General features: G+C 40.9%; 1 protein-coding gene and 1 pseudogene across 2 annotated transcripts; one reads left to right on the top strand and one right to left on the bottom strand.

The window, feature by feature from the left end:
• Positions 1–331: 331 nt before the first annotated feature.
• Positions 332–5,673, bottom strand: LOC308381964 (rano class II histocompatibility antigen, A beta chain-like; annotated as a pseudogene). The gene is made up of 5 exons: positions 5,610–5,673; positions 5,155–5,451; positions 2,663–2,944; positions 2,214–2,327; positions 332–372 (listed from the first exon to the last, which is right to left on the bottom strand). The product of its transcript is annotated as a rano class II histocompatibility antigen, A beta chain-like (transcript).
• A 413-nt stretch (positions 5,674–6,086) lies between these two features.
• Positions 6,087–11,631, top strand: LOC308381588 (H-2 class II histocompatibility antigen, A-R alpha chain-like; the record flags this gene model as incomplete). Its single annotated transcript, XM_080859180.1, has 6 exons — positions 6,087–6,090; positions 6,962–7,219; positions 7,406–7,687; positions 7,949–8,068; positions 11,261–11,340; positions 11,482–11,631. The coding sequence occupies 6 exons, from the start codon at positions 6,087–6,089 to the stop codon at positions 11,629–11,631; spliced, it is 894 nt and encodes a 297-aa protein (XP_080715306.1).
• Positions 11,632–11,886: the final 255 nt, after the last annotated feature.

An 11,886-nucleotide genomic window follows, 5' to 3' on the forward strand; every position in this document is an offset into this window, starting at 1 on the left:
AGCCTTTGTAAAATGATAGTGCCACGACAAAATTGCCAATTTCTCGACAGGTTTCTCTACTGGATGTAAGCACTACCTTGACCTGAGGCATACAGATGTAAAGCTTACAAAGAATGTAACCTATTTGAAAACTGCAGGAAATTAAACACACAAGAAAGATGCCTTAAACCTTGGGCATTGTTAGATCAGTGCTTACTCAGACTTCCACTCGCGAGTTGGTATCCATTGAAGAAACTGAATTCAATTTTCACTTCAGTCATAATGTCTGATTGGCAATGATGGCTCATGTAAAGGAAGCACTGGAGGATGAGAAGGAACATGAATTATGCCGTCAATGGGTAGGGGTTGATCTTTGAGGAGCCAAGATCCACCCTGTGCATGAAACATATACAGCCGCGGAAAAAATTAAGAGACCACTTAAAAATTATCAGTTTCTCTGGTTTTACTATTTATTGGTATGTGTTAAAGTAAAATGTACATTTTAGTTTTATTCTATAACCTACTGGCAACATTCCTACCAAATTTCAAATAAAAATATTGTCATTTAGATCATTTATTTGCAGAAAAATGACAATTGGTCAAAATAGCAAAAAAGATGCAGTGTCTTCAGATCTCGAATAATGCAAAGAAAACAAGCTCATATTCATTTTTAAACTACACAATACTAATGCTTTAACTTAGGAAGAGTTCAGAAATCAATATTTGGTGGAATAACCTTGATTTAAAATCACAACTTTCATGTGTCTTGGCATGCTCTCCACCAGTCTTTCACATTGCCGTTGGGTGACTTTATGCTACTCCTGGTGCAAGAATTCAAGCAGCTCGGCTTCTTTTCATGGCTTGTGACCATCCATCTTCCTCTTGATCACATTTCAGAGTTTTTTTTATGGGATTCAGGTCTCGAAATTGGGCTGGCCATGACAGGGTCCTGATCTGGTGATACTCCATCCACACCTTTACTGGCCTGGCTGTGTGGCATGGAGCATTGCCCTGCTGGAAAAAACACTCCTCAGAGTTGGGGAACATTGTCAGAGCAAAAGGAAGCAAGTTTTTCTTCCGGGACAACGTTGTACTTTGCCTGGCTGAGGTTTGTAAAAGACCATAAGGATTGAACCAAAGCGGACTGGAGGGTCTCCTAGTTCGTCTTCTCTGATGAGTCCAATTTTCAGCTTTGCCCAACACATGGTCGTCTGATGGTTAGACGGAGACCTGGAGAGGCCTACAAGCCACAGAGTCTTGCACCTACTGTGAAATTGGACTCATCGGAGAAGACGAACTAGGAGACCCTCCAGTCGGCTTTGGTTCAATCCTTATGGTCTTTTACAAACCTCAGCCAGGCAAAGTACAACGTTGTCCCGGAAGAAAAACTTGCTTCCTTTTGCTCTGACAATGTTCCTCAACTCTGAGAAGTGTTTTTTCCAAAAGGGCAATGCTCCATGCCACACAGCCAGGCCAGTAAAGGTGTGGATGGAGTATCACCAGATCAGGACCCTGTCATGGCCAGCCCAATTTCGAGACCTGAATCCCATAAAAAAACTCTGAAATGTGATCAAGAGGAAGATGGATGGTCACAAGCCATGAAAAGAAGCCGAGCTGCTTGAATTCTTGCGCCAGGAGTAGCATAAAGTCACCCAACGGCAATGTGAAAGACTGGTGGAGAGCATGCCAAGACACATGAAAGTTGTGATTTTAAATAAAGGTTATTCCACCAAATATTGATTTCTGAACTCTTCCTAAGTTAAAGCATTAGTATTGTGTAGTTTAAAAATGAATATGAGCTTGTTTTCTTTGCATTATTCGAGATCTGAAGACACTGCATCTTTTTTGCTATTTTGACCAATTGTCATTTTTCTGCAAATAAATGATCTAAATGACAATATTTTTATTTGAAATTTGGTAGGAATGTTGCCAGTAGGTTATAGAATAAAACAAAAATTTACATTTTACTTTAACACATACCAATAAATAGTAAAACCAGAGAAACTGATCATTTTGAAGTGGTCTCTTAATTTTTTCCGCGGCTGTATTTAGAAACACAGTAGACTGTTTCTTTCTCATTATTTCTACTTTGGTTCATCTTGTGGTTGTTTTGAGTTTGTCTAGGATGTGTTTATAATGAAACACTGTAATATACTCATACATTTTCCATATTACAGTAAGTAACGCTAAAGTAATCCAATGTGTCACGTTTGTTCTAACTCTCAACTGCTAACCTCTTGATGTCTTCCTGTAGTAGAGCAGTCCAGCAGCACAGACCACCAGTCCCAGCAGCAGGCCAGCAGCCCCAATGGCAATCTTATTCCTCTCAGCCTTGGGCATGGAGGAGTCTGTCAGTATAGAGGGTACACACACAGTTGTAATGCTGAATAGAAGGATTTCAGATACAGCTTGAACATTAGATGATAAGAAATCGAACACCACATATTTTGACATCTTCCTCGTCTTTGGTTAATTTAGTTTTTTTTGTAATTTGCTAATCTCATGCACAGAGAAGTAGTCAGCACGATTTAAGTGTGTATCGATTATGATACAACTGGCTATTGGATTACTTTGTTTTCAAAACTAAACACAGAAATGACAAAACAGCATGTACAAAACTAACTACAGCAGATGCCGCGTGAGGAAGCAGCTGAAACAGACATAACTGCAAGCCAGTCCTCACCCCAGACAAACTCCCTGGGCTCCTTGAGGCTGGCGTGCTCCACCACACAGGAGATCTTCTCTCCAGCTTTGGGGGTGAACTCCAGGTGGGAGTGGATCTGGTATTACCAGTCTCCATCCGCCTGCTCCTCCGTGGCCGAGACATCACTGGTCACCTTCTGGCCGTCTCTGTACCAGGTCACACGGATCATTCGTGGGTAGAAGTTGTAGGCACTACACATCAGCATGGCGAGATGATGGCTACTGAATGGCCTCACCAAATCCAGATTCACGCTGGGCTCAACTGTAAAAATGCAGTTTTTTTCAGAGTAATGACTGGTGGCGATCATTTTGAAACACTGTTAATGACTTAAGGATATATTAATCAAGTGCCTTGTATTAATAATTACCTTGTATGAATCATGGTTTTATGTAAGCAGGAACATGGCTTTTTTTCAATCAGCAAAGTTTTTCAAAATGTGGCGAGGCGAGAGCTGAACCCTCTGTGCCTCAGAACAAGCATGAACACATGTGCAGAGACAAAGACTCAAAAGGCGACCATCAAGTTAAGGGAAGTTTACTGAAGGACTGGTCTGGCAAGCAAAGCAGGCGGGAAGAAAAAAACATCCCAATATAGCCTAAATGGTCATACTAATATATGTATTATTTATTGATTTATTTATTAACTATACTAACAATAAAAATAAAATCTCAAATCTCAAAATCTCAGAACAAACAACCCACTTAGTCGAGAACCTAACATCTTACATTTCGAGACTGAGCAGAGAACAAGGTCAGAGAGGTTGCTTCAATTGGATACAACTTCCAAAGGCTCAGGTGAAAAAAAATCAAATGTAAAACAAGTCCTGAGGACCTGTTGTGGCCCAAAAGGGTATAACATCCTTAAAATCACATGTTCAAAGCTCTACACATACAAGATGCAAAACACTTCAACCAGGCACGTGCACAGATAGACCCCTAGTGGTGCTCAATCACCTGCACTTTTGCCCTGGATGAGAAAAGTGCCCCTTCTGCTCTCTGTGTCATCAATTCCCCCCAAATGTGTTTTGATATCTGACGGGGCATTTATTTTGATATCTGACGGGGCCGATAATTTCGCCCCGACATGCTCTGCAGCGCTCACAAGCCCCCGCCGCGCCCCTCCCTCCTCCTTTTCCACTTAATGCTTATGCATTGCTGAGCGCCAGGCCAAACGGCTGCAGCCTACGTCTTCTCTGACACGCAGCATCAGACAAACAGGTAATGACGGTGTTTGTGCTATCCTCCGACGTTGGTTGGTTGGTAATAATTTAACCACAACATTAGCGACGCTGAAAACATCACGTTGGAACTGGTCCGACGTTTCATAAAATCGGTAATTTCAAAGCCTTGTCCAGCTGTTTGCTGACGTTTGTCATGTTTAATAATGAGAGAGGGGGAGAGAGATACAGGCAGGCAGGCAGAGAATTCCAAAGTAATTTTACTGTTCTACAAATTAAACAAGTTCACTCGTTTTGTTTCCTTTAAAATCGTAATTACTGAAATAAAAAGGTAGGTCTTCAGTTGAGCTACATGACAGTATATTGTGGTATATTATTAGTGTAATGCTGCTTATGCTTCAACTCTTTCAGAAAACAGTAAAAACAAGTGTGTGTGTACTGTGTTATAAGCGCCATAGAGATTATGCGTCACTCTTGATTATTATGCACAACATTGATTTCTCATTTACAAAATGTCATACATTATTTTGGAGATGGGTGGACTTTTTTTTGGTTTGAGCACCTGGCCCCCAAAATGTCTGTGCACGTGCCTGACTTAAACTGTTCCTTTTTATTATGTTCACTTTATGCAACTTTTTTCTACTCCATGTTCCCTTTTCTACACCATGTTCCCTTTTTCTGTGTCACATGGCAGACAGCTTTTCATGTGGTTACACTTTTTCAACCCCTAACTACACAATAGTATGATAACTCTAAAATACTATCTTTGTTGTGGGTTATGGCTTTTGTAGTAACAGTAACGGCACACACACAAATGCAGTAATGAGTTGAACTTCGTTCCAAAATCCTATTTGCCAAAGAGATGCACAGATAAATGCACCTTTCACATTTCCAGTGCTACAATGTACGATATGCCCTTTGCTGAATGTAAGACATATACAACTAAATGAACCGCTTTGTACATTTACTCTTTGCATAAAACAAGACTGTGTGCAATGGTGCAAGAATGCAACTCCTTGCAACCAATACCCTCCTTTCATACTGGTACACTCTGTGTGTGTATCATTTTAAAGGGCAGTGCATTGAAAAGGCACTAAGATTATCCATCTCTGAATGTTGTGTCTTCAATTGGGGGTTATGTTTTTGTAAAAAGTGTTCAAAACAGAGTGTTTGGCATAGAATTAGGTTTTGCAGAGGTTTCAGAAACCGTGCCACATGTAAACATCTTGAAACTGGAAAAAGACTTGATATATTATATATATGATATATATATATTATATACTGTATATGACACATTTAATCAACTTCCTATACTCGCTTGTTTTGCCCATTCCATGGCTTTTGTAGACAAGAGCATTGACTTTGCAGAATCTGTCTACAGTGCCTCGCTCATAAGGCAGAAGGTGTTCATCTTCATTCTTTCCGCGTGCTAGAGCAATTCCAAAACCTGAATAGCCGACATACCTACCAACGGTGCTGTTAAATACTAAGAATTCCATTTTATTATAAAAGTACGACTCTACAAACACCATGTCCGACATATTCATTGAGTTAGAGTAGCAACGCATCCATCTGTACTGGCAATTTCCATCTAAAAAAAAAAAAATCAAACACATTACAGCCTATTAATATTAGGATATTATGAATAGCTTAAAATGTCCAAAGTTGAGACTTCTGTTAACTGCATAACTCCTCTTTAATTACTCTTTCCTTCTGTTACTGTATTACATGTACAAGTTTTTAACCTACCTACTCCAAGGAGAAGATATACCAATGGCAGGACAAAAGCACAAATCAGTGTTGACCTGGACATGGTCTCCCTCAGTGAGGAGAAAGCAGTGTGTGAAGGTTGTTATCACTCAGTGCAACAGACCAATCAAGAAAATAAGAAGATACAGTGTCATATGTTTCCAGGCAAACTGCTATATCAAATAAGTTAAACGGCAGAGCAATGTACCAATCACAAGTACTGTCTTCAGTTGATGAACAAAGATAAGGCAGCACTAGAAAACACAGTGTCTTTACAAGTTCATGACATCAAATACAATTCATAAAATATACTCAAATCCAAGCTGATGTCCCTAGATAGGCCTCTGGATCTTACCCAGATACTAATGACTGTTAGTGAACCTGGCCTTCCTATTGGATATTTCTGTTCAGCCATAACTTATTGAAAGAGCTGGAAATCATTTCTGCGCTGCAGTTGGTTTCCTGAAGTCAGAGTACATGGGTCAGCACACATTGGTATATCAATCAGCGCATTTGAAATATGAAGATTGCTGTCATCTGTTTTTGGATAACATGTGTCAAGGGCACAGGAATTCAATGTAAGTAGTGACACCCTTAAAACATTACCCTAACAGTTATTGTTGACATGATAAGGCAATGTGTAGTCCGGCAGTCATTGTAAAAAAAATAAAAAATAAAAAAAAAATGCCACAAACATTCATTGGAACATTTTGAGGAGCCGTATAATAAAACACAATTATTATATATGTTACAAAAAAAATTCTGGACTTTATCATTATCCCTTACATAATTGTCACATCAAAACATTTTCTGAAGTTTGCGTGCAATGAGGATCTGAAGAGAGAAGTTGTTTTTCATTCTGTTTGATTGTCTTTGATAAACCATTATTCTGGGTAATTCATGGTCAAATCTGAACTATCCACCAAACTGGGTTCTTATAGAGGTCCAGCAGATGAATTGACTATTAAATTATAATTCAGCAATAAACTGTTTTTACAATAGCCTATTCCCACAATCATGGAATGAGTTTAAAGGCTCAGTATATTACCATAAGTTGTTATTAAACCACAAAGTATTTTTAATGATTAAATTAAAGTGAACAAAAGGCAGAAAAGAATACAACATGGACGTCTTTAAGAATATGACCTGGTTTTACACATTCTGAGATGTAGAAATAGTGACGGAAGAGGCCATTTGAACTGAGGCCTAAAGAGGCCTAATGTATTTCGATGTGCAAATACTTAAACCTGAAACCGGCATTTAAAGGTAATGCCATGGCCTATACTGTAGCTCTAAAGCCTCATGCACACAGATAATGTATACGTACACTGTGTTTATCTTTTGTGCTCCAGTTGTGTATCAAGATGCCATCAACGACATATACTGTGACAAAAACCAGGAATACTTTTCAGCAGATCATGATGGGAATCAGGTATTGTATGTGGACTTTGAGAACAAGACAGTCGTCATCACAATACCAATTGAAGACACCATATCCTGGGATAAATTATATGGACTGATATATTCATACGCTTACAATGAAATGAAGGAATTTCAGGATGCCATGGAATATATTGCAGGACAACTTGGTTATCCTCCAGAGGCAAAAGGTAAAATGCAGCTTTTTAAAAATAAGTTTTACTTTGAATTGAAAAGTTTGTACTCTTAACACTGCAGTGACATGTTTCTAATGCCGATTGATATTGTGTTTTTCAATTATTTTTTTAACAAGGCCAAAGTGAATGTTAAATTGTGTTATTTTTTAGGAATAAAGTGAAATAACTGTTTAATTGCAGAACCCCCGGTAAGTGTCTTGTATGTCCGTGACGAGGTGCGTTTGGGTTCTGAGAACACCCTCATCTGCTACGTCACTGGGTTCTACCCTCCTCGACTCACGGTGAAGTGGACCAGGAACAACAACAACGTGAAACAGGAAGTGAGCTCAAGCCAAATCCACATAAACAACGATGGCACCTTCAACCAGTTCTCCACCCTGAAGTTCACCCCTCAGGAGGGGGACATCTACACCTGCACTGTGGAGCACTCGGCACTGGAGGGGCCCTTGACAAGATACTGGGGTGAGACGCTACAGCAAATAAACTGTGTGACTCATTCCCCATTTACCTGGATATATTATATACACAACAAAAGGCTTTGCAATCAGTTATGAGCCTCTCAGTTCTAATAGTGCTTAAAAAATTAATCTTGGACAAGTAATCAAGTATTGAAGGTCTTCAAATCTGCAACACCGGTGTAACCATCATACACATATCGTGGCATCATGTAACACGCGTGTGCGTGTGTGTGTGTGTGTGTGTGTGTGTGTGTGTCTTCCTCAGATGTTGAGGTGTCAGAGCCCAGTCTTGGTCCCTCAGTGTTCTGTGGAGTGGGTCTGACTCTGGGAATACTGGGAGTGGCTACCGGAATGTTCTTCTTCGTCAAGAGCAAAGAGAATGCAGGTATGAGAACAGAGCAGACATTACATGACAGTTCATTTATTTGCTGTTGTATAAATTAAACCAGCGATTTTGTTGTGTCCCAGAAATGTTTTTTTTTAACCTGGCATACTTTAAACAAATTCTGACCTTGAAATTACATTTAAATACATAAATATTTATATAAAATTCATATTTTTAAATCAGAGCTTTTCATTTAGGTGCATGCATCCTCCAACATGGGCACTGTTCATGATTGTTTTTTTAATACGTTATACGTATTATGTTAAGCTTGCTACAGCGTGTAGTTTTTAGTGGTGTTAAGTAGTAGAATAATTATGTTTTGTAATAACTTCCTGTAACTATGAATTGTTGTGTTTTCGTTAGAACGAGCCCTTCAGTCTACATAGGGAGTAGGTCATCTCCCACAGAGTCCACCATGTTGCATCGCCATCTTTCTACAGTAGCCCAGAACGGACAAACCAAGATACTGGCTTTAAATGAAATTAAAGTTCCTTTTTAACGTTGAGTTTCCCATTGCTATTTTCTTGTTTTGTGTGGCGCTGCCGAGCAAAAGGCCCGGTCGCCTATGGTGCGGAGCTTGGTTTTGGGGACGCGGAGGAGCAAGCTGTTTAAAGACCTGAGGGTGCAGGTGGAGGTTTGGGGAGTAATTCATTCTATCTATTCTAATATGTAGCCTAATCCACAAAGGACAAATGAATAGTTTAAGTCCATAGGGTCCGAGACGGTTTCAGTAATCCACAATAGAAAAATGTAATCCACAGAATAGTAATCCAACTGAAAGTATTAGTCCAGGTAAACAGTCACTCCGTAATTAAGCTATTTTAGCATGTTCGAGGAAAACAGTGCATAAGCGATCTCTGCAAACATCAGTTCAGCATAAGTCCATATCTAAGGATAAACAGATGCAACACAAACTGGTCCCCAAGAGAAAAGAGAGAGAGGAGTTACTAGTACTCACGTTAGCCCATGACAGCCCATCACTGCAGGTGAGTGCCGGATGAGCCGGGTGCAGAGGAAAAGCTAGTGCTAAGGTGCTCTAGGACAGTTGTCGCTCTAAATCAGGGGTTTTCAACTGGTTTAGTCCCAGGGACCACCATTCTGACTAGAAAGTAATCCGCGGCCCACTGATGTGCCTGCGCGTTCTCGTGTGTGCGTCCGTTCGTGCATGTGTGGGGAGAGGGGAGACGTGTCAGTGTAATATCTGGGCATGGTGAAGTCCACACAGCCTGTCTATTCGTGGCGAAATGGTAGACAGCGACAGTCTCATATCATTCTCTTTCCCTGTACTTATTCCTAAAAAAAAAAAAATGCTCTCACACAGGTAGTTTGAAAGTTTGCAAAGTACACCTCATTGCTTTTGCAGCAAGCTCTGGAAATTCGGTCTGGCAACTTATCCAGAACTTAGCACAGGCTACCATAGACTGGATAGGTGCAAGGCTACATTCTGTCAGCGTGAATCACCTTTATATTATTTTAGACATATTTTTCTTATTTCAGACATTTTCAAGAGTAATCTGGAAATGTGTTGAAATATCATATTTAAATAGCGGACCCCCTGCAATACCGCCGCGGACCACCGGTTGAAAACCCCTGCTCTAAATAGTCCATGGGCCAGACCACATATTGGTACCATCTGGGTGGGCACTGATGTAAGTCTATTAATATATGATAACCCTTGCACAAAAGAAGCTTTTCATATTTTTGGGCTACCGTTTTCATTGATCAGCGCTTTATCAAAATTTCCCCAAATCGCACATCAATTGTGCATTTTGTGATAAAAGCGTGAAATTTGGTACACATATAGCCAAAGACAGTCTGAAAAAAATGTAGGTATCGGGCCATCAAGAATTTTCAACATACGTCATCATATATTTGGTGAGGCCAAATGTTTGAATTGATTCCCTTAAAGATGCCAAGAGAACTCTGTTCCACAGCTATTACTGACATTGTGCATATGCTGTTAGAGGGACCTAGCATAAAAAAAATCAGATGGCAGAGACGACATCAGCCACAGCACTGGCAATTGCTCAGATAATTAAATTCAGCAGTGTCAAGCACAGATGGGGACCAGGCACAGGATTTGTCAGTACTACACAGGAGATACCAGTTCCTTTATATGTAGGGCTGATGCTGCATGCCCACACTCCTCAGTTACACAGTCAGGTGTTCATTGACCATATTCCGAGTTTGACCACAGCTAGGGACCTTTTCCATGGCACTGCAATTTCTCTACTCCAGCATCCCTCCTATGTTGGGGAAGTGGCTGACTGAAGACATCTGGTACTCTGTCAGGGAGAACATTCCAAGACACCCCATAATCTAGTATTGTGGCAGCACAAATCCTGTACCATGCCCCAATTTTGGACCTTGCCAAAGGCCTGGTTGAGGGAGACATCCCCCCAGTTCAATACCATTGGAAATGCCTTAGCATTTTCACCATGAAGAAGCTCCAGACTCAATAATCAAAAAAGCTGTCTCTGTTGAGCCTGCGGAACAACTTGCAAGATCATCTAGAGATGCCCCGAGAACTTGAAACACTGTATATTCTGTCAGAAAAAAAGTAAATACCAGAAGAGTCAAAACACCAGGGAACCGCTCATTCGATATTCAGAGTTGGCGCTGATGATCGTATCAGAAAAGCTGCAAGCAGCAAACTTGACCAGAGGATACTTGCTATAAAGAGTAGAGAACTTGTTGCTGTTGTGGGGCATTACAATAGGTGCTACAGTGGATACATGCGTGGAGAGTCTGTCGCAAGTTCTGATGGAATGGAACAAGGAAAAAATGCAATATCACAGTAAAAGGCAGCAGAGAAACATGCCCATAAGGAACTGCTTGCGTATATCAGGAATTATCTCTTTTTCAATCCAGAGATAATACCTGTGGCAGATCTGACATCAAGACACAGTACTACACAGGAGATACCAGTTCCTTTATATGTACGGGCTGATGCTGCATGCCCACACACAAAAAGGAACTGACTTCTACTGTCAACTCAGATGGGGAACAACATCTGCAAGCATCATCAAAAGTGGTATGCCCTCCACAATTGCAGTCAGGTGTTCATTGACCATATTCCGAGTTTGACCACAGCTAGGGACCTATTCCATGGCACTGCAATTTCTCTACTCCAGCATCCCTCCTATGTTGGGGAAGTGGCTGACCGAAGACATCTTGTACTCTGTTCGGGAGAACATTCCAAGACCATTGACCGCTTGCCAGAGTATTACACAGAGGTTCCGCCTGTAGCCAGCCAACTCAAGGTGTCACAGGTCCCAAAGACAAGCGTTAAATCACTCATGAGAGATGGCTTCAGACAGCATTTCAAGGCCTAGAGGTACCGTCAGAATTCAGCAACATGAAAAAATGGTGAGGATTGCCTCTTCATGCATGCCATGTGTGCCAATTATCAGGCTGCAATATTAAGGTGGTCTCTGAAGACCCAACCCTCCGTGCCGGATCCCAAGGAGAGTGGGTGCACCACAGACGATGATGGGAAGCTTTCGATTGAGTGGATGAGTGGCTCCGGGGCACCCGATGCAGTGTTGCAGTTGCTCAACTGAGGGCACAAGGTCATGCAAACTGCTATAGTGCACTTGTCTCGCCAACGTCCTTAAGTGCGCAGATATGTTCAAACTGCAAACCTGTTCTAATTTACCCATTGAGGAAGAACCCACTGTCGAGTTAACGGACTCAGATGATGGTGACAGTGAACGAGTCCCAGGTTGAGGGTGTGGGCCTAATATTTCCCGATATGTACAGTTGTAATTCTATTTTCTCTAACAGACCATGTTAAATAGCACTACTAATCAAGCCAT

The sequence above is a fragment of the Sprattus sprattus genome, assembly GCF_963457725.1.
Source record: "Sprattus sprattus genome assembly, chromosome: 20".
In the NCBI taxonomy this organism is placed as follows: domain Eukaryota; kingdom Metazoa; phylum Chordata; class Actinopteri; order Clupeiformes; family Clupeidae; genus Sprattus; species Sprattus sprattus.